The sequence below is a fragment of the Stegostoma tigrinum genome, chromosome 35 (genome assembly GCF_030684315.1).
Source record: "Stegostoma tigrinum isolate sSteTig4 chromosome 35, sSteTig4.hap1, whole genome shotgun sequence".
NCBI lineage: Eukaryota > Metazoa > Chordata > Chondrichthyes > Orectolobiformes > Stegostomatidae > Stegostoma > Stegostoma tigrinum.
The window spans coordinates 1,472,732-1,494,807 of NC_081388.1; the positions used below are offsets into that span (position 1 = coordinate 1,472,732).

Sequence of the window (22,076 nt, forward strand, 5' to 3'; positions counted from 1 at the left end):
TGAATATAGAAGTAGGGAAGCTATGTTGCAGTTGTGCAGGATGTTGGTGAGGCCACATTTGGAGTATTATATTCAGTTTTAGCCACCTTGCTATAGGAGGAATGTTATTAAACTGGAAAGCATACAGAAGAGATTTACAAGGATATTGCCAGGACTCAAGGGTCTGAGTTACAGGGAGAGGTTGAACAAGATAGGACTTTTTTCTTTAAAGTGTAGGAGACTGAGGGGGGAATCTTATAGAATTGTATCAGATAACAAGAGGCATGGATAGGATGAATACACTCAGTCTTTTTTCTCAGTGTTGGGTAATCGAGGATTAGAAGACATCAGTTTAAGATAAGTGGGGGGGGGAAGAATACATGGGAACCTGAGGGCCAACTTTTTTACATGGAGGATTGTATGCATATATAATAAGCTGCTTGTGGAAGTGATAATAGGAACTGCAGATGCTGGAGAATCCGAGATACCAAGGTGTGCAGCTGGATGAACACAGCAGGCCAAGCACCATCTTAGGAGCAAGAAAGCTGATGTTTTGGGCCTAGACCCTTCATCTTCTAGGCCTGAAACATCAGCTTTCCTACTCCTAAGATGCTGCTTAGCCTGCTGTGTTCGTCCAGCTGCACACCTTGTCATGCCTGGGGAAGTGGTTGAGGTGGGTACATTAACAAAATTTAAAAGCCATTTGGACAAATACATGGATGGGAAAGTTTTAGAGGGATATGAGCCAAGTTCAGGGAAATGGGGTTGGCATGGATGGACATTTTAGTTGACATGGACCAGTTTGGGCTGAAGGCCCTGTCTCTGTGCTGTAGCACCCTATGACTCTGACTCTGTGTCAAGATGCAGCCATATTGAGCAGGATGTTGGATTGTCTTAGGAAACGGGTAGAGGTTTGAATTGTCCTGAGCAGGCAGGCGACTATTGGTGGAAGAGCCCCTGGGCAGAAAACTAGGAGCAGGAATAGGCCATTTGGCCCTCCAAACCTACTCCACCATACAGTATGATCATCAATGATCCTCTCTCTCAATGCCATATTCCTGGTTTCTCCCCATTCCCTTTGATGCCTTTAACATTGAAAAATGTATCTTTCTTGAATACATTCAGGGACTTGGGCTCCACAGCCTTTTGTGGTAGAGAATTCCAAAGGTTAACTAATCTTTGAGTGAAGTAAGTTTTCCTCACTTTAGTCCGAAATGGCCTGCTCCATACATTGTCACTGTGTCCCCTGGTTTAGACTGCTCAATCAGGGAAAACATCCTCCCTGCATCTAGTTCGTCCAGCTCAGTTAGAAATTTTGAAGCTTGCGAAATCCACACTGATACCAATGGGCTGCAGGGTTCTCAAGTGGAATATGAGTTGCTGTTCCTGCAACCTTCGGGTGGCATCGTTGTGGCACTGCAGGAAGCCCAGGATGGACATGTCATCTAAGGAATGGGAGGGGGAGTTTCACAAGCTTCAAAATCTCCCCTCTCCCGACCGCATCCCAAAACTAGCCCAGCTTGTCCCAACTCCCTAACCTGTTCCTCTTCTCACCTGTCCCCTCCTCCCACCTCAAGCTGCACCCCCATTTCCTACCTACTAACCTCATCCCACCCCGTTGACCTGTCCTTGCTCCCTGGACTGACCTATCTCCTCCCCTACCTCCCCACCTACACTCACCTTTACTGGTTCCATCCCCAACTCTTCAACTTGTTTGTCTCCTCTCCACCTATCTTCTCCTCTATCCATCTTCAATCTGCCTCCCCCTCTCTCCCTATTTATTTCAGAATCCCCTTCCCCTCTCCCATTTCTGATGAAGGGTCTAGGCCTGAAACGTCAGCTTTCCTGATCCTAAGATGCTGCTTGGCCTGCTGTGTTCATCCAGCTCTACACCTTTTTATCTTGGATTCTCCAGCAGCTGCAGTTCCTATTATCTCTGATACTTATAGCAGGGTAAGGTTTATAACTGGGGGAAGGGTAATTACAATTCTGTTAGGCAAGAACAGGGTAACATAAAATGGGAACAGATGCTGTCAGGGAAGAGTACTGCTGAAATGAGGAGATTGTTTAAGCAATGCATACTGTGTGTGCTCAATATTTTTGTCCCTAGCAGGCAGGGAAGATGCGGTCAAGTGAGAGAGCCATGGTTCTTGAGAGAAGTCAAACGACTGGTTAAGAGGAAGGAGGAGGCTTATGTAAGGTTTAGGAAACAAGGATTGGAAAAGACTCGAGAGGAATACAAGTTATCCAGAAAGGAGCTGAAGAAACGGCTTAGGAGAGCTATCAGGGGGCATGAGAAAACCTGGGCAGATAGGATCAAGGAAAACTTTAAGGCTTTTTACACATATGTGAGGAATAAGAGAATGACCAGAGAAAGGGTAGGGCCGATCAAGGATTGTGAAGGGAATTTGTGCATAGAGCCTAAAGATATAGTCCTTAATGAATACTTTCCTTGTGTATTCACAACTGAGAGAGATCTAGCTGTGGTAGTAAGGAAGATGTCCTAGGAATTTTGAAGAAGGTGAAGAATGATAAGTCCCAGGCCTGATGGGGATTTATCCAAGGATTCTATGGGAAGCAAGGGAATAGATCGCAGGGCCCTTGGCGATGATTTTTTCGTCCTCACTGTTTACGGGTATAATTCCGGAAGATTGGAGAGAGGCAAATGTCTTTTCCTTGTTCGAAAAAGGGAATAGGGATAGCCCTAGAAATTACAGGCCAATTAGTCTTACATCAGTGGTGGGCAAATTATTGGAAAGGGCTCTGAGAGATAAGCTTTATGATCATTTGAAAAGGCGCAGTTTGATTTGTGGTAGTCAGCATGGATTTGCAAGGGGTAGATCATGCCTCACAAACCTTATTGAATTCTTTGAAACGGTGACCAAACACGTGGATGAAGGTTGAGCAGTGGATGTAGTATACATGGATCTAAGTAAGGTGTTTGTTAAGGTTCCCCCATGGTAGACTCATGCAGAAAGTAAGGAAGCCTGGGATGGGGGAAATGTGGCAGACTGGATTCAGAATTGACTGACCCTTAGAAGACAAAGAACAGTAGTGGATGCAAAATATTCAATATGGTGCTCAATTACAAGTGGTGTACCACAAGGATCTGTTCTGGGTCCTCTTTGTGATTTTTGTGTGTGATTTGGATGAAGGAGTGGAAGGGTGGATTAGTAAGTTCGCGGATGATATAAAGATGGGTCAAGTTGTGGATAGTGCTGGGAGTTGTTCTAGGTTACAAAGGGACATTTTTGTAAATGATTTGGATAAAGGAGTGGAAGAGTGGATTAGTAAATTCGCTGACGATACAAAGATGGGTCAAGTGGTGGATAGTGCTGGGGGCTGTTCTAGGTTACAAAGTGACATTGATAGGATGCAGAGCTGGGCTGAGAAGTGGCAGATTGAGTTTAACCAAGAAAAGTGTGAGGTAATTCATTTTGGAAGGACAAAATTGAAAGCAGAATACAGGGTTAAGGGAAAAATTCTTGGCAGTGTCAGGGAGCAGAGGCATCTTGGGGTTCATGTCCACAGTTCCCTGAAAGCTGCCACCCAGGTGGATAGAGTTGTTAAGAAGGCGTATGGTGTGTTAGCTTTCATTAGTGATGGGATTTAATTCAAGAGCTGTGAAGTTATGCTCCAGCTATATAAAAGCCTGGTTCGGCCAAATCTGGAGTATTGTGTCCAGTTCTGGTTGCCTCATTCGAAGAAAGATGTGGAAGTGTTGGAAAAGATGCAGAGGAGATTTACCAGGATGTTGCCTGGAATGGAGGGAAGGTCTTACAAGGAAAGGTTGAGAGAGCAAGGTCTTTTCTCTTCAGAACAGTGAAGGATGAGAGGTGACTCGATAGAGGTGTACAAAATGATCACAGGTATAGATAGAGTCGACGGCCATAGATTTTTTCCTAGGGTGGAGGTAGCTATTACGAGGAGACATAGTTTTAAAGTGAGTGGAGGTAGGTATCAAGGGTAGGTTCTTTCCTCAGAGAGTGGTCGGGGCGTGGAATGCATTGCCAGAGAGGGCAGTAGGGTCGGCCTCATTGGGGCATTTAAGCGGCAATTAGACGGATGATAGTATAAGGTAGGGGTGGAGGCTAGATAGACCTGTGCTGTAGAGTTCTATGTTCTATGTTCTACTTCTGTACTCAACTCCTCTTGCAGTAATGGCCGACATAATGTTTGCGTCATAACTGCTTGCTGAACCTGCCAGTCTACTTTCATTGACTGTTGTACAAGGATACCCAGATCCCATTGACCATCCATACTCCCCAGTATGTCACCAATTAAACAATACTCTTCCTTTCTGTTTTTCACACTAAAGTGTGTAACTTCACATATAGCCATGTGGTATTGCAGCTGCCATATGCTTCACCACACACTCAACTTTGTCTAACTTACCTTCAAGGCTCCTTGCATCCTCCTCACAACTCACAATCCCTCCTAATTTTATGTTGTCAACAAACAAGGAACTATTGTAACTGGTTTCCTTATCCACATGTATATTGTGAATAACTGGGGCCGAAGCACTTATTCTTGCAGCACCTTAAAATCCATTGCTTGCCCCTCAAAAAGAGACCTGTTTATTCCCACTCTCAGTTTCCAGTCTGTCAACCAATTATTAATCAATGCCAATACATTACACTTTATCCCATGCAATTTAATTTTGCCCACTCGCCTCTGATGAAAAGTCTTCTGAAAATCCAAATGCACCACAGCCAGAGGTTCTTTATTATCTATTCCAGTAGTTACATCCTCAAGAAAAAGTCTAGTAGAGTTCTTAGGCATGATTTGTCTTTCATAAACCCATGCTGCATATATCCAATCGCACTAATGTTTTCCAAATATTGTATTATGATGTCTTTTCAAATAGACACTAGCGTTTCTCCACCACTGATATTACAATAATGGTCTATAATTCTTTATTTTTGTTTTCTCTTCCTCCTTATTTAAATAGGGGGTTAGATTTGCCACCTTCCAATTTGTAGGAACTGCTCCAGAGCCTATTGAATTTTTGAAGATGACCACTGATGCATCCAATATTTTGAGATCCATGTCCTTTAGCACCCTAGGATATAGATTATCAGGTCTTGTTTGACAGCCTTCAAATCCATTAATCCCTTGCACATTTTTAAAACTAATACAGCTTTCCTTCAATTCCACACTCTCATTAGACACTTCACTCCTAACATTTTTGGTTGGTTATTTTTGTCTGCTTTTGTGAAGACAGAACCAAAGAATGTGCTTAATTTTTTTTAGCCATTTCTTTGCTCCCCATTGTCATTTCAGCAACTTTTGACTGTAAGAATATGTTTTTACTGATCTTCACCTCCCATATGTATAGAAGCTTTTATAGTCACTCTTTATATTTCTGCAATTTTACTCTTGCGCACCATTTTCGCCCCATTGATCAAACTTCTTGTCCTTTTTTGTCCCTCGAATCCAAGGACATTCTTACTGTGGATACCCCTCAGTGCAAATACTCCACACCTGGCATACAGCTCGTCATGGTTACCCACACCGCGGATAACCCTTACTGTGGATAACTCTCACTGTGTATACCCACACCGCGGATAACCCTTACTGTGGATAACTCTCACTGTGTATACCCACACCGCGGATAACCCTTACTGTGGATAACCCTCACTGTGTATACCCACACTGTGGATAACCCTTACTGTGGATAACCCTCACTGTGTATACCCACACTGTGGATAACCCTTACTGTGGATAACCCTCACTGTATATACCCACACTGTCGATAACCTTCACTGTGTATACCCACACTTTGGATAACCCTTACTGTGTATACCCACACTGTGGATAACCTTTACTGTGGATAACCCTCAGTGTGTATACCCACACTGTGGATACCCCTTACTGTGGATAACCTTTACTGTGGATAACCCTCACTGTGTATACCCACACTGTGGATACTCCTTACTGTGGATACTCCTTACTGTGGATAATCCTAATTGTGGATACTCTTGCCATGAATATTCCTCACTGTAAATGACCTGCATCCGAAATGACATATCCAGGGTGACAGCAGGAAATATCCACAATTTTTCTACATTTCGGGGTAGCATGAGCCAAATGGATAATTTGGTTTAGAACCGGATAAGATCCTCTTTCTGAACTGAAACCAGACATAAATTGTGGTCTTCATCTGACTCTCACACTTCCCTCTGTTAACAGGTGAAGGGAATGAGCAACACTGAATGCAGGCTTCTTACCTGCACTGCGTGCTGTTCCGAGTCTTTGCTGAACGTTGTCTTCATTGCTGTAGTGCTGCTCCTGATAACTACTGACCCGTTTACACCGCACGAGGAAAGATCGGGGCATCCTGTATGTTTCAGCTGTAGTGCTACACCATGCTCTGTAAATATAACCCCAAAAACCCTGTAAATGTAAGTGAGCAAACAACTAACATTGAGCACTGAACACTGACAAACGAATTAGTTTAACATCTCTTAAAGGAGAAAAAGTTAGAAACTAATAGTAAATTATAGAGGGCATTCTGATCAGTTCAAGGTAGTCAGGAAGAATCAACATGATTTTGTGAAATCATGTTGGACCTACCTATTGGAATTCTTCAAGATAATATCATTGGCTGTGACATTGGCATTGGTTCTGGGGGGTGGTGGTATGGTGTGACAAGTATGAGTTTACACCTGGGCAAGACTGGGACTGATGTCCTAGGACAAGTACTTTCTTGTGTGATTGGAGCAGATTTAAACTACAGCTGGGGGATGGAGGTGTACTTAAGCGGGTTGACAAAGAAAAATGAAATAAGGACAACAATAAAAGTAGAGACAGTAAATGAAGAATTAGTAGACAAGGTTTTCAAGGGTAAGGAGGCAAATAGGGCTGCAGTTCAAGGAAAAGTTAGGATTATCAAAACTTTGTATCTTAATGTATGAAGCAATCAGAATAAGGTAAATGCATTGACATCACAAATTGAGGTAAATGGAGATAATGGGAACTGCAGATGCTGGAGAATTCCAAGATAATAAAATGTGAGGCTGGATGAACACAGCAGGCCAAGCAGCATCTCAGGAGCACAAAAGCTTTTGTGCTCCTGAGATGCTGCTTGGCCTGCTGTGTTCATCCAGCCTCACATTTTATTATCTTGAGGTAAATGGATATGACTTGTAGCTATTACGGAGACAGAGGTACAATGAGATCAGAATTCAGAACTTAACATTCAGGGATATTTGACTTTTTGGAAAGACAGGAGGGATATAAAAGGTGGTAGGTAGCACTGCTAATGAGAGATGAAATAACAATTGTGAGAAATGATCTAGGCTTGAATGATGTACAGCTAATTTTGTGGAGTAAGGGAAATAAGATACTGCTAGGAAAAGTATATAGACACCTAAATAGTAGCCATGATGTTGGAAAGTGTATAAATCAACAAATAATAGGAGCATGTTAAAAAACGACAATCATTATGGATGACTTTAACTTTCACAGTAACTGTAGTCGTGGAAGCAGAGTCATTAGTGACATTTAAACGACTGCTGGACACGCACATGGACAGCTGTGAATTGAGGGGAATGTAGGTTAGGTTATTATATTTTTGGATTAGGATTATTCCATGGCACAACATCGTGGGCCGAAGGGCCTGGACTGTGCTGTACTTTTCTATGTTCTATGTTCTATGAGTCAAACAAGTCGGAAACTATAGCTATGATAACAAATTCATTGTGTGTACTGGGGATGGATTCCGAGAGCAATATGGAGCCAATGAGGGAGCAGGTGATCCTGGATCTGGTAATGGGCAATGAGACAGGTTTGATAAATGAATAAGAACAATACAGCTCAGGAACAGGCTCTTCAGCCCTCCAAGCCTGTGCTAACACATTTTACCTTTCCATACTAAAACTGTCTTCACTTACAGGATCCATATCCGTCTATTCCCTTCCTATACATGTATTCATTCAAGTTCTTCTCAAATGCTGCTATTGCATCTGTTTCCACCACCTCTTCTGGCAGCGCATTCCAAGCACTCACGACCCTTTATGTGAAAAACTTGCCTCTCACATCTATTTTAAACATCTGTCTGCACATTGAACCTGTGTCCCATAGTAATTAAACCCTCCACCCCGGGAAAACCTCTCATACTTTCAACTCTATCCATGCCATTCACAATCTTATAAACTTGTATCAGGTTGCCCTCCCCCCCCCCCCCCCCCCCCCCCCCCCGCCGCCCCCAACCTCCTGCGTTCTAGTTAAAACAAATGCATTCTATCCAAAGTGTGGAGCTGGAGGAACACGGCAGGCCAGACAGCATCAGAGTGATAGAGTGATAGCATTGTAAATGGGAACAGGAAAGCCGACATTTCGAGTTAGAAATCTGACCGGAAATGTTAGCTTTCTGGTTTCTCTGATGCTGCCTGGCCTGCTGTGTTTCTCCAGTTCCACGCTTTGTTATCTCTGTCTCCACTATCTGCAGCTCTTGCTATCCCATTCTATCTAACCTTTCTTCATAGCTAAAATCCCCTTACCAGGCTATCTGCTGGTAACCCTTTTCTGTACCCTCTCCAAAGCATCCACATCCTTCTGGTGGTATGGTGACCAGAGCTGTACACAATATTCCAAGTGTGGCCTAACTAAAGTCCTATAAAACTGCAGCATAACCTGCCCTTCATTATACTCAATACCCTGTCCAGTGAAGGCAAGCATGCCATAGGCCTTTTTTACTACCTTACCTGCCTGCGCTGCCACCTTCAGTGATCTGTGGGCCGGCACACCCAGATCCCTCTGCATATAAAAACACCCAAGGATTCTTCCATTCACTGTATACTTTCCACCTGTACATGTTCTTCCAAAATGCATCACCTCACATTTGTCCAGATTAAACTCCATCTGCCATTTTTCTGCCGATGCCTCCAACTGATTTATATCCTGCTGTATCCTCTAATAATTGTCCTCACTATCTACAACTTCACCAATCTTCGTGTCGTCCGCAAATTTACTAATTAGATCAAGCACATTTTACTTGAAATCACATTGTTCATGAAAAGCAGCGGTCCCAGCACTGATCCATGTGGAACACCACGAGCCTCAACACTCCATTCTGAAACCATCCTTCTACCGCTACCCACTGTCTCCTATGGCTAAGCCAATTCTATATCCATTTTGCCAACTCACTCCAACACAACGTGATTTCACCTTTTGTACCAGTCTTCCTTGATAGGCATTTTACTGAAGTCCACGTAGACACATCAACCACTTTTTCCTCATTAACTATCTTTATCACCTCCTCAAAAAATTGGTAAAATTGGTGAGGCACGATCTCCCCTCACAAAACCATGTTGTCTGTCGCTAATAATTTTTTTTTCTAAATGCGTATATAACTTGTCACTGAGAATCTTTTCCAATAATTTCCATGCCACTAACATGAGGCTCACAGGCTTGTAATTTCCTAGATTAATTGTTCTACCCTTATAAAACTATGGGACAACATTGACTATTCTCCAGTCCTCTGGGACCTCACCTGTGGCCAAAGAAGATAAATGATGTCTGTCACTGTTCCGGCAATTTGTTCTCTTGCTTCCCTCAATTATCTGAGATGGATCCCATCAAGACCTGGAGAGTTATCTGCCTTAATACTTCTTAAGATGCACAACACCTCTTCCTTTTCAGTAGCAACCTGGCTTAGAAATTTGATACTCCCTTCCCTGAGATCATCCTCCACTAATTCCTTTGCTTTGGTCAATACTGACACAAAGTATTCATTTAGGAACAACACCTGCCTCTTCTGGCTCCACACACAGATTTCCTCCTTTGTTCTTGAATTGGCCAACTCTTTCCCCAGCTACCCTCTGGGATTCTCCTTAATCCTGTTTGCTGATGACTTCTCATGACCCCTTCTAATTCCTCATTTAAGTTCTTCCCTACTTTCCTCATATGACCTGAGAGTAAAAAGATCCCTGAGAAAGTAGTGATCATAACATGGTAGAATTTAATATTCAGTTTGAATGTAAGAAATTTGGATGAAAACCACTGTGTTTAACTTAAATAAAGGGAATTACAATGAACTGAGAGTAGAGTTAGCTCAAGTGGACGGGACTAGGTGGATAGATTAGCAGGAAAGGCAGTAAATAAGTAATGACAGTTATTTAAGGAGGTAATTCATGATTCTCAGCAAAAATATAGCTCAGTAGGGAGAAAAGATTCTAAGAGAGGGATAAACCAAACATGACTAACCAAGGAGGGTGTAGAGAGTATACATCTGAATGAAGAAGCATACAATGAGGCAAAACTCAGCGATAGCCTCAAAGATTGGGATAAATTCAGAATCTAGTAAGGGATAACCAAAATGGTAATAACAAAGGAGAAAATAAATTGCGAGGGTAAACATAAAAAGTGACAATCAGAGCTTCTCCAAGTATATAAAAAGGAAGAGAGTGGTCAAAGTAAATATAGGCCCCTTAGAAAATGAATCTGCTGAGATAGTTAAGGTAACAAAGACATGGCAGAAGGGTTAAACAGATATTTTGTAGCAGTCTTTACAGTGGAAGATACATTGAATATCCCATTCATACTGAAGAATATGAGGAAGGAATTAAGCACCATCACCATCACTAGAGAAGTAGTATTAGACAACTCAGTGAAGCTAAAGGCAGAAAAGACCCCTTTTCCTGACAGCTTGCACCTTAGGATCTTAAATGTAGTGACAGAGATGGTGGATGCACTGGTTGTAATTTTCCAAAAATCCTTGGATTCTGGAGAAGTAAAGGAGGATTGAAAAATTGCCAATGTGACACCCCTGTTCAAAAAGGGCAGGAGGCAAATATGGGTTGGATTATTAGAATCAATTATTGAGGAAATAATAGCAGTGCATCTGAAAAATCATGTGCATGAAATATAGAAAGCCAGCATAATATGTGCAGCAGATAATCAGGAATGCCAATGGAATGTTTGCTATTATTTCAATGGAATTAGAATATAAGAGTAGCAAAGTCTTACTGCAACTGTACGAGGCGCTGGTGAGACCACATCTGGACTATTGTGATCAGTTTTGGGTTCCACTTCTCAGTAAAGGTATCATTTCACTGGAGGCAGTTTAGAGTAGGTTCACTACGGAGGATGATCTCTGGTATGAAGGATTGTCTTATGAGCAAAGACTAAGCAGGTTGGGACTCTATTCATTAAATTTCAGAAGAAGGAGAGGTGATCTCATGGAAACGTAGGATTCTTAAGGGGCCTGACAGGTTAAATGCTGAGAAGATGTTTCCCTTTGTGGGAGAGTCTAGGACCAGAGGGCACAGTCTCAGAATATAGGAGCACCAATTTCAGACTAAGATGAGGAGGAATTCCTGCTCTCAGATGGTTACTAGTCTTTGGAACTCCTTGCCACAGAGTCAGAGTCCTTGTGAATACATAAGGTTGAGATGGATTCTTGATCAGCTGGGCAATTAAGGATTATGGGAAAGACGTAGGAAAGTGGATATGAGGAATGTTGGATCCTATTGAATGGCAGGGGCCCAAACAGCCCTCTCCTGAGCCTATTTTTTTATATCTTATGATAAAGGGAACCCAGCAGATATACTGTACTTGGTTTTCCAGAAGACACTTAATCAGGTGCAACATCAAAGGTTACTGTGGAAAACAAATGTTCATTGTATAGGAATGAACATGGCATATTGGCATGGATAGAAGATTGGCTGGTTAAGAAAAAGCGGAAAGTGGCAATAAATAGGTCCATATGTTTATTGCAAGGGGGAATTGAACAGAAGAGTGGGGAGGTTATGTCATGCAATTAACAGACAACAAGAAAACTCTGTGGTCTGGCAAGCTTACTAGTAGATACATTTCCAGGGATGAAATGTATTTCAGGTTGTTTAGTGAGGCAAGAGAGGAAATAGCAGGAACTCTTGCAGAAATTTTCAAATCCTCTCTGGCCACAGAAGGGGTGGCAGGGGACTAGAGGACAACCAATATGGTACTGTTATTCAAGGAGGGAGCAAGGAATTAGCAAGGAAACTGCAGGCCGGTCAGTCTAACCTTGGTGGTAGAAACAATTCAGAGGGACAGAATTAATCTGCATTCCGAATTAATCACGGGAGGCCATGTCTGGCTAATTGGATTGAATTTTTCAAAGAGGTGACCAGGTGTAGGTCACTGTGTATGTGGTGTGTATGAGGACAAAGTTGATGTTAAATCCAGTAAATCTAAAGGGCCAGATTAATAAACACTACAGGACTGGCATTCTGAAGTGCAATTAGACCAGCAAGAAGGCCATCAATAAACACATACAATTAGATCCTATACACACACTACTGCGAAGAAAAACCGGAAATGAGGTAACCAATTCGAATGGATCCCAGAGTTTAAATACCAGGCGGGAAAACACAACAGCGCTTCATCGGAGGCTGCGCTGATGATGTTACCCAGCAGGCTAATGAAACATCTGCAAACTGACGAACCATTTGGCGAGCCAACCAACCACAGAATTATTCAAATGCAAAGAGTATAACAGGTAAGGCAGATGAGTTTAGAGCTTAGATTAGGACATGGGTCTATGATGTAACAGCCATTACAGAAACTTGAATGAGAGAATGGCAGGACTGGCAGCTCAGTGTTCCAGGGTTGAGATATTTCAGGTGAGATAGAAAGGGATGTAAATTGGATGGAGGAGCTCAATACTGTCTAAGGAGAATGCCAGAGATATACAAAGAGAGGACGTAGAACATAGAACCGTACAGCACAGTACAGGCCCTTCGGCCCATGATGTTGTGCTGAACTTTTACCCTAAATCTAAGGTCTGTTTAACCTCCAATCCTACCATATACTATCGTCTGTATGCCTATCTAATAGCTGCTTAAATGGCCCTAATGAAGCCAATTCCACTACCCTCTTCAGCAACGCATTCCACGCCCCTACCACTCTCTGAGTAAAGACATCTTGGAAAGCTCATCCAGCGAGGCATATGGGCAGAACTCAGGAATAAGAAAAATACAGTTACTACGAAGGTTATACTGTAGGCCTCCTAAAAGCCAATGGAAGATAGAGAAACAGATATGTAAGCAGATCAGAGAAAGATATAGAATCAACAGAGGCATTGTTGTGGGTGATTTTAACTTCTCCAATATGAACTGAGATGCCCTTCGTGTCAGGGGGTTTAGATGGGGCTAAATTTGTTAAGTGTGGCCGGGAAAGTTTCTAGAAACAATATGTAGATAGTCCAACTATAGAAGGGGCCGTGCTAGACATTGTATTGGGGGATAAGCCTGGCCAGATGATCAAAGTTTCAGCGGGGAAGCATTTTTGGAAGGACTGGAGAAATTTGATTGAGGGTTGCTTTTCAGGGTAAATCCATATCTGACATGTGGGAAACTAGCTAATCAGAGTTCAGCACCAGCATGATCCTTTGAGGATGAAAGATAAGGATGGCAAGCTTTGGGAACTTTGGATGATAAGAGATGTTTAAAGTTTAGTCAAAAAGAGAAAAGAAGCATACACAAGATTTAGGAAAAAAGAAATCAAACAAGGCCCTTTAGAATTATCAAGGGAGCAGAAAGAAAATACAAACCAGAAACTAGAAGGACTAAAAGGGACCATGACATATCCTTGGCAAGTAGGGTTAAGGAGACTCCCAAGGCATTTTATATGCATATTAGGAGCACAAAGCAAACGAGGGAAAGGTCCACTCAAGCACAAAGGAGGGAATTTAAGTGTGGATCCAGAGGATGTGGGTGAGATCCTTAATGAGTGCTTTGATTCAGTATTCACCATGGAGAAGGTCATGAATGATGATAAGATTAGGGAGAGATATTTTGATATTCTGGGATATGTTGATATTAAGGAGGAGATGGTGTTGGGTGTCTTGAAAAACGTTAAGGTAGATCTGTCCCCAGGCCATGATGTAACCTATCCCTGGATACTGAATGAGGCAAAGGAAGAGATTTCTGGTGTCTTCACAGAGATCTTTGTACCTTCTTTACCCACAGACAAGGTTCCAGAAAACTGGGGAATAGCCAATATTGTTCCTTTTTTCAAAAAGGACAATAGGGATAATCCAGGAAATTATAGGCCTGTGAGCCTTGCATCAGTTGAAGTAAATTATTAGAAAAAATTCTTAAGGGACAGGATTTATTCACATTTGGAAAAGAATAAGACAGGCCTATTCGGCATGGCTTTATGCAGGGGAAGTGTGGCCTCATAAGCTTGATTGAGCTTTTTGAGGAAGTGACAATAATGATTGATGAGAGTAGGACAGCGGATGTTGCCTACATGGAACTTACTGAGGCATTTGACAAGGTCCCTCATGGTATGCTGGTTTGGAAGATTAAATTGTACGGAGAGTTGGCAAGTTGGATGCAAAATTGGCTTGGTCACAGGAGACAGAGTATGAATGTTGAGGGGTGTTTTTCTGACTGGAGGTCATTAGGGTTCCACAGGGGTCAGTGTTGGGGCTTTTCCTGTTTGTGGTTTCTATAAATGATTTAGACTTGAATGTAGGAGAATTGATCAGTATGTTCAAAATGATACAAAAATTGATGCGGTGGTAAACAGGAGGATGAAACCCTTAGACTACAAGAGAATATAGACAGGCTGGCTAGACAGACTGATCAGTAGCAAACTAAATTCAGTCCAGATAAGTGTGAGGCATTGTTGTTAGGCAGGACAAAGAAGGCAAGGGAATACATACAATGATAGCACTTTGGGAAGCACTTAGGAAGCATTAGAGGGTCCTTGGTGTGCATGTACACTGGGCCTTTAAGGTATTGGGACAGGTGGGTAAAGTGGTTAGGAAGGCATATATTGTACGAGAACAGAGGAGATTGAGAGGGTCATACTTGAGATGTATAAAATTATGAGGGGCATAGATAGATTAGACAGTGAGAATGTTTCTCTCTGAAGGAGGGATCAGTGACCAGAGGCATGGATTTAAGGAAAGGTGCAGGAGGTTTTGAGGTAATGTGAGGAAAACCTTTTTTACCCAGAAGATGGTGGGAATTTGGTACTCACTGCCTGTAAAGGAAGAAACTCTCATGACATTGAAGAAGTATTTAGATGTGCACTTGTGGGAAAGCATCCAAGACAAAGCATTTAGGTTGTGGGTCAAGTGTATTGTTTTGTTTTTGACCAGCAAGGACATGATGAGCCAAAGAGTCCTTCTCTGTGCTGTAGCTCTGTATGATTCTATGACCTTGTTGAACTTATGATATGAACACACTGACTGTGAAACACACAATGATTGTGTTCCATGCAATGCTTGTGCCACTCACAGTGATAGTGTTGAACAAGGTGACTGTACCATCCTGCCATGAAGGCATGAAGAGAGATTCAGCTCTTTTAACCACATACACTTGCTTTGCATTTTTTTGGAAAGGACCCATGCTTGTTAAATACTTGTCAGGAAAAGCCAAATGTACTGTACCAAGGCGTAAAATGGCTGATAGAGCTGAGAAAGAGGATTCAAGAGAGACAGAGACAAAAGAAATACAGCAGATGCTGGAATCAAGGTGGACAAACAGGCGGCTGGAAGAACACAACACGCGAAGCAACAGCTGGAGGCAAGGAGAAGTAAATGTTTTGGGTATTACTGGATCTCTCTCTCTCTCTCTCTCTCGTGTGTTTTGGTGAGAGAGCAAGAAAAAAAGCAAAGAAGGCATACATTTTCCTTCAAAAGATGCAGGACATGGAATTGAAATTACACATGAAAGTGAGGAAATGATCTATAATTTGGAAAATGTCTGTGTAAATGGTCCACAATGCTTCCAGGATCTTAAATTTCTGAATATTTCTCTTGGGGCTGAGCTGATAACCTCTTGTGAAGCTGGTAGTAATGGGAAAGGTAAAGGTTAGATTGTGTACCCTGGTCTTCTCCTCATGGATGGAATATAATTGGGGCACAAGGGGCCTCACTTTAATGGAAGAAGTGATTGAATTTCCTGCCACCCACACAGACAGAAACCAGCAAAAATTCTTACCTAAGCCAGACCCAGGAGACTGCAATGTGGCCCTCTCAACTCTAGAGGGTGAGCAAGAGTTACTGAAAGAAGGATCAATATATCACTTTTCCCAATCACCAGTTATCCCAAAGTGCTTTCCAACTAATGATTTATTATTGAGTCACAATCTTTGGAATATTGTCTAGAGTTGTGGGGTCGCCACACCATGTGAAGGATGTAGAAGCTTTGGAGAGCGCACAGAATTGATTCACCAGGATGTTCTGAAGAAGGGTCTAAGCCTGAAACATCAGCCTTCCTGCTCCTCTGATGCTGCTTGGTCTGCTGTCTTCATCCAGCTCTACACCTTGCTATCTCAACAGGATGTTGCCTGGTTTGGAGGGTATTAGCTCTGAGGAGAGATTGAACAAATATGGTTTTTTTTTCTGCTTGAATGTCTCAGATTGAGGGATGACCTGATAGAAGTTTACTAAAATTATTAGCGGCATGGGTAGCTAGAATGGATCATTGGACTCTTTAACCCAGGTAAAAATGTCTGTTACTAGGGGATATAGGTTTAAGGTATTTTTAAAGATGTGAGAGGCAGGTATTTTACAGAAGGTGGTAAGTGCCTGGAATGTGCTGCCAGCAGAGATGGTGGAGACGGATACAATAGCAAAATTTAAGCGGCATCTTTACAGATATATGGCTAGACAGGGAAGAGGATATGGACCATATAGAGGCAAAAGGTTCTTACTTCAGAAAGGCATCATTAGCTAACAGAAGTCTTGATGGGCTCAAGGCCTGCTCCAATGCTGTACTGTTCTTTGTTGTGATGTGGGCAACACAGCAGCTCCTTTGGCACAGCAAACTCCCACAAAGAACATTGTGGATAATCTGCTTTCACAATGTCAATTTAGGGGCAATATTGAGCACAACACTGGGTAATAATATCTGCTTATATTCGAAATAGTTATCATGGGATAATTTCCATGCGAAGAAGGCTCAGTTTAACAGCTTAACAAAAGGCACTCCCTTAGTACTGACCCTCCGACAGTGCGGCACTTCTTCAGTACTGACCCTCATACAGTGTGACACTCCCTCAGTATTGACCCTCCGACAGAGCGACACTCCGTCAGCACTAACCCTCCAACAGACCGCTGCTCACTCAGCACTGACCCTCTGACAGTGTGGCACTCCCTCAGCACTAGCCCTCCAACAGAGCAGCACTCCCTCAGTACTAACCCTCTGATGGCACGGCATTCCCTCAGTACTGACCCTCTGACAGTGCGGCATTCCCTCAGTACTGACCCTCTGTGTGGCTCTCCCTCAGTACTGACCCTAAAACAGTGTGACACTTCCTCAGCACTGACCCTCTGACAGTGCACCTCTCCCTCATCACTGACCCTTTGACAGTAAGGCAATTCCTCAGTACTGACCCTCGACAGTGCAGCATTCCCTCAGTCCTGCCCCTCTGTCAGTGTGGCATTTCCTCAGTACTGACCCTCCAACAGTGCGGCACTCCCTCAGCACTGACCTTACCACAATGCAGCATTCCGTCAGTACTAATGTTTGGATAGTGTAACACTTTCTCAGTCCTGACCATCCGTCAGCGTAGCATTCCCTCAGCACTGACCCTCTGACAGTGAGGCACTCCCTCAGCACTGACCCTCCAACATTGCGGCACTCCCTCAGTACTGACCTTAGTACAATTCCCTCAGTAGTAATGTTTGGATAGTGTAACACTTCGTCAGTGCTGACCCTCTGATGGCGGTGTGGCACTCCCTCAGTACTGGCTTTACCATAATGCAGCATTCCAACAGTACTAACGTTTGGATTGTGTAACACGGCTTCAGTACTGACTCTCTGACAGAGCGGCACTCTCTCAGTACTGACCCTAAAACAGTGTGACACTTCCTCAGCACTGACCCTCTGACAGTGCACCTCTCCCTCATCACTGACCCTTTGACAGTGAGGCAATCCCTCAGTTCTGACCCTGTGGCAGTGAGGCACACCTTCAGTGCTGACCCTCCAACTTAGGCACTCCCTCAGTACTGACCCTCCAACAGTGCGGCAATCCCTCAGTACTGCCCCCCCTGACAGTGCGGCATTCCCTCAGTACTGATCCTCCGACAGTGCGGCAATCCCTCAGTACTGACCCTCCGACAGTGCGGCAATCCCTCAGTACTGACCCTCTGACAGTGTGGCAATCCCTCAGTACTGACCCTCCGACAGTGCGGCATTCCCTTAGTACTGACCCTCCGACAGTGAAGCATTCCATCAGTACTGACCCTCTGACAGTGCGGCACTTCTTCAGTACTGACCCTTTAGCAGTGGGGCAATCCCTCAGTACAGACCCTCTGACAGTGCAGCATTCTCTCAGCACTGATCATCCGACAGTGCGGCACTCCCTCAGTACTGATCGTCTGACAGCGAGCACTCCCTCAGTGCTGACCCTCTGACAGTGAGGCATTCCCTCAGTACTGACACTCTGACAGTGAGCCACTCCCTCAGTGCTGACCCTCCGACAGTGAGGCACCTCCTCTGTACTAACCCTCCGACAGTGAGGCATTCCCTCAGTGCTGACCCTCAGACAGTGAGACACTCCCTCAGTGCTGAGCCTCCAACACTGTGGCACTCAATCAGTACTGACCATCCGACAGTGAGGCACTTCTTCAATATGGACCCTCCAACAGTGTGGCACTCCCTCACTACTGATTTTCTGACAGTGAGCACTCCCTCAGTGCTGACCCTGTGACAGTGAGGCACCTCTGTCCTGACCCTCCGACAGTGAGGCACCTCCTCTGTACTAACCCTCCGACAGTGCGGCACGACAGTGCGGCACTCCCTCAGTGCTGACCCTCTGACAGTGAGGCACTTCTTGAGTACAGACCCTCTGACAGTGAGGCACTCCCTCAGTACTGACCCGCCAACAGTGTGGCACTTCCTCAGTGCTGACTCTCTGACCAGGAGGCACTCATTCAATGTTGAACCTCTGAAAGTGCAGCATTCTCTCAGTACTTGCCCCTGAACTTTGCAGCACTCCCTCAGAACTGATATTCTGACAATGTGGCATTCGTTCTGTACTGACCCTTCGATACTGCGATGCTGTCTCAGTACTGACCCTCCAAAAGTGCAGCAATGTGTAGTTTTTATACTGAAACCGGACGGGCGATTTTGAACATAGAAATTGGTACTGCAATGTGAAAGAGCTGTACCCATTGATCTTTGTGCACTTGAGGTCAAACATCCCATGTCTCTAATGGGGGCTAACTGCAGTGGCTGTACAGATAGCTTCAGTGAGCCTTGCCATCTGATCTTTCAGCAGAGGTCAACTAGTTGCTGTGTTATGCCATGATCTGATACTCACTGTTTAACAGTGATCTTAGCTGACACTCACTGCACCTTCACCATAACCTCCAGCAGTATTGTACACTGACACCTCTCAGTATGAGGATTCATCATGAGCGCAGAGCTTCCTGTATTATGGAGCAACCTGTGGTTCCAGGGCAGATGTTATCTTCTAAAAGATTCAAATTTGATGGATTTATCCTGAGGATTTGCTGTCACACCAATTCTGTTACCTAAAGAAATAAATGCTGTCTGTGTGCGTGGATTTATGAGACAGATTTTCACAATAGATAAACTTGTTGTAGTTCTACAGATGAGACATTACTCAGGCTCAGGGCTTAGATTGAACAGTACTCATGGTCAGGGCCAAAATGAACTCTTCTGATGGCCAGTGGTCAGACTGGACAATACTCAGGGTCAGGAGGCAGAGCGGATAGTCCTCATTTGGAAGTCAGACAGGGTACTGTCTGTGGGTACTACACAGGATCGGGGTCAGACTGGACGGTTCTCAGGGTCAGGAGGCAGACCGGACTGATTCAGGGTCGGAGTTAGAGTGAACACTGCTTGGGATTGGGAGCCAAGTGAGAGTATTCATAGTCAGGGCTGACGCTGTATGGGTGCTCATTTTCTTGGGTCAGGCAGTGCTCAGAGTTGATGGTTAGACCAGACAGCACAGGTCAGGGGTCAAGGTAGAAATTGTTCGAAGTCAGAGGTCAGATTGAATGGTGCTCAGGGTCAGAGTTCAGGTTGATTGTGGTCAGGACCAGGTTTAGACTCCAATGGATTGAGAGGGTGAGTGGGTGGATTGGCGTAGGAGACCAGATCACTTCAAGTTGAGCAAGTTCACAATGAGGGCTGGGTTCACCCAGAATCTGCATGTATTTTCTGCTTATATCGAACAGATGCTTTTGGTTTTTCCCTCTCTCTCTCTTACTCTTTTATCTCTCTCTTACTCTTTTAAACACACACACACACACACACACACACACACACACACACACACACTCTCAGGAACAGAAATCCTTCAGTAGAATCATTCACAACATCATTTCCATCTCCACTTCCTGAGTAATTTGGTTAAGATATCTCTTTGTTCACATTCACAATTGAATTCAGTTAAAGCTGAGACAAAATAAGTGGGGATTTGATACATTTCAACAGAAGGATCATTCTGTGAATAAGTTCTTATTTCACTGTTTTGTATTAACTGAGTTTGCTTTGTTATTGATCAATATTGGCCAAAAAAACACTGTTTAGTGATTGGTCCCAATTAGAACATAGAATATAGAACAGTACAGCACAGTACAGGCCCTTCGGCCCACAAAGTTGTGCTGAACTTTTACCCTAATCCTAAAGTCTATATAACCTCCACCCCTACTTTGTACTATCAAATTATTGACTGCAATTAGTACAATTATTGGCTGCTCCCTTGGTGAGGAGAGATTGTGCTTGGCTAAATGCCATTACAGCTGACTATGGATCCACAGTCTTGCACCAGCCATGGTTAGTGCGCACAGAACCATAACCAGAGAGCGTCAGTCAGTGTGTGGAACATGTACCCCGGAGACGATCAGCCGGTGTGTGGGATTTACCCCACAGAGGGTCAGTGTGATCGTGTGGGATGGGTACCACAGTGAGAGTCAGCTTGTGTGAGTTCTGTAGCCCAGTAAGAGTCAGAGTGTGTGAGACCCGCACCCTAGTGAGAGTCAGTGTTTGTGAGACTGTATCCTAGTAAGAATCAGTGTGTGTTGGACTGTGCCCTAGTGAGAGTCAGTGTGTCTGGGACTCTGTACCCCAGTGATAGTCAGTGTGTGTGGCTGTATCCCAGTGAGATTCATTGTGTGTAGGACTGTGCCCCAGTGACATCCAGTATGTGTGAGTCCTGTGCCAAAGTGAGAGTCAGTGTTTGTGGAACTGAATGCCAGTCTGCAGGGCCTGTACACCGGTAAGAGTATGTATGTGGGACTTGCCTCCTCAGTAAATGTCACTGTGTGTGGGATGTACTCCAGAGAGGGTCAGCAGATATGGAACTCTACCCCATAATCTAGCCCTTGGTTAGCGTTAGAAGCTGAAGAAGCTGCAATGCTTATAAATTTCTATAAATAGTAGCGCCTGATGATTGTTTTGCTGGGTCTGATAATATGCTGGCAGCTCAAGATATCTACGTTAAATATCACAGCTTTGTCTACTCACAGTGAAAAGGCCAATCCTCATCCTGATGGAGTGGGTGTCTGGTGAACCGTGGAGATGGACAGGACTGTCACAATAGTTGGATTAGTGGTCAAGGGGAGCTGAAGCAATTAGAGTTCTAGCGCTACCCAAAGCACTGATCGAGGAGAATGAGGGCGGCTGTTGCTCTTACATTTAGCATTCGGCCCAGAATGAAACCACAGCTTCCCTTCACAACCAGAAATTCAACAAATGCAACTAGCGAATTACGTGAACACTTTGGGCGGGAGGGGGAGGGGCCTGTTATTCAGGAACTGGCTCCTTCTGTCTTCCGTCCCTGAGAATCAGCCTTTGAGACCACTCACGTGGTCCTCACTCTTTGACTCTTCCAATTCACCTGACATATTTTAAAAAGTTTATCTAATCCTGTGAAAGGTTACTGTCATTCTGGAAATCTGCTTGTTTTAAAATTTCAAGTCCTGACAGTTTTGAGATGCTGAATGAACATAGCCATTGCTGAGGCATTAGGGGAAAACATCACTTCAATTATTAGACAATAGACAATAGATGCAGGAGTAGGCCGTTCGGCCCTTCGAGCCAGCACCCCCATTCACTATGATGATGGCTGATCATCCACAATCAGTATCCTGTTCCTGCCTTATCCCCATAACCCTTGAT

The 22,076-nt window shown here is 43.9% G+C and overlaps 1 protein-coding gene across 2 annotated transcripts in view; it reads right to left on the reverse strand.

Annotated features, from left to right (window-relative positions):
• The window catches only part of LOC125447490 (zinc finger protein Gfi-1-like), a 34,435-nt gene extending 12,839 nt beyond the window's left edge, over positions 1 to 21,596 (reverse strand). For both annotated transcript variants that reach the window (XM_048521916.1, XM_048521915.1), the window contains exons 1-2: positions 21,423 to 21,596; positions 6,210 to 6,352 (exon numbers count right to left, since the gene is read on the reverse strand). In XM_048521916.1, coding sequence (XP_048377873.1) covers positions 6,210 to 6,318 — 109 coding nt within the window. In that variant the 5' untranslated portion in view covers positions 6,319 to 6,352; positions 21,423 to 21,596. The remainder of the gene's footprint in view (positions 1 to 6,209; positions 6,353 to 21,422) is intronic.
• Between the last annotated feature and the right edge of the window lie 480 nt (positions 21,597 to 22,076).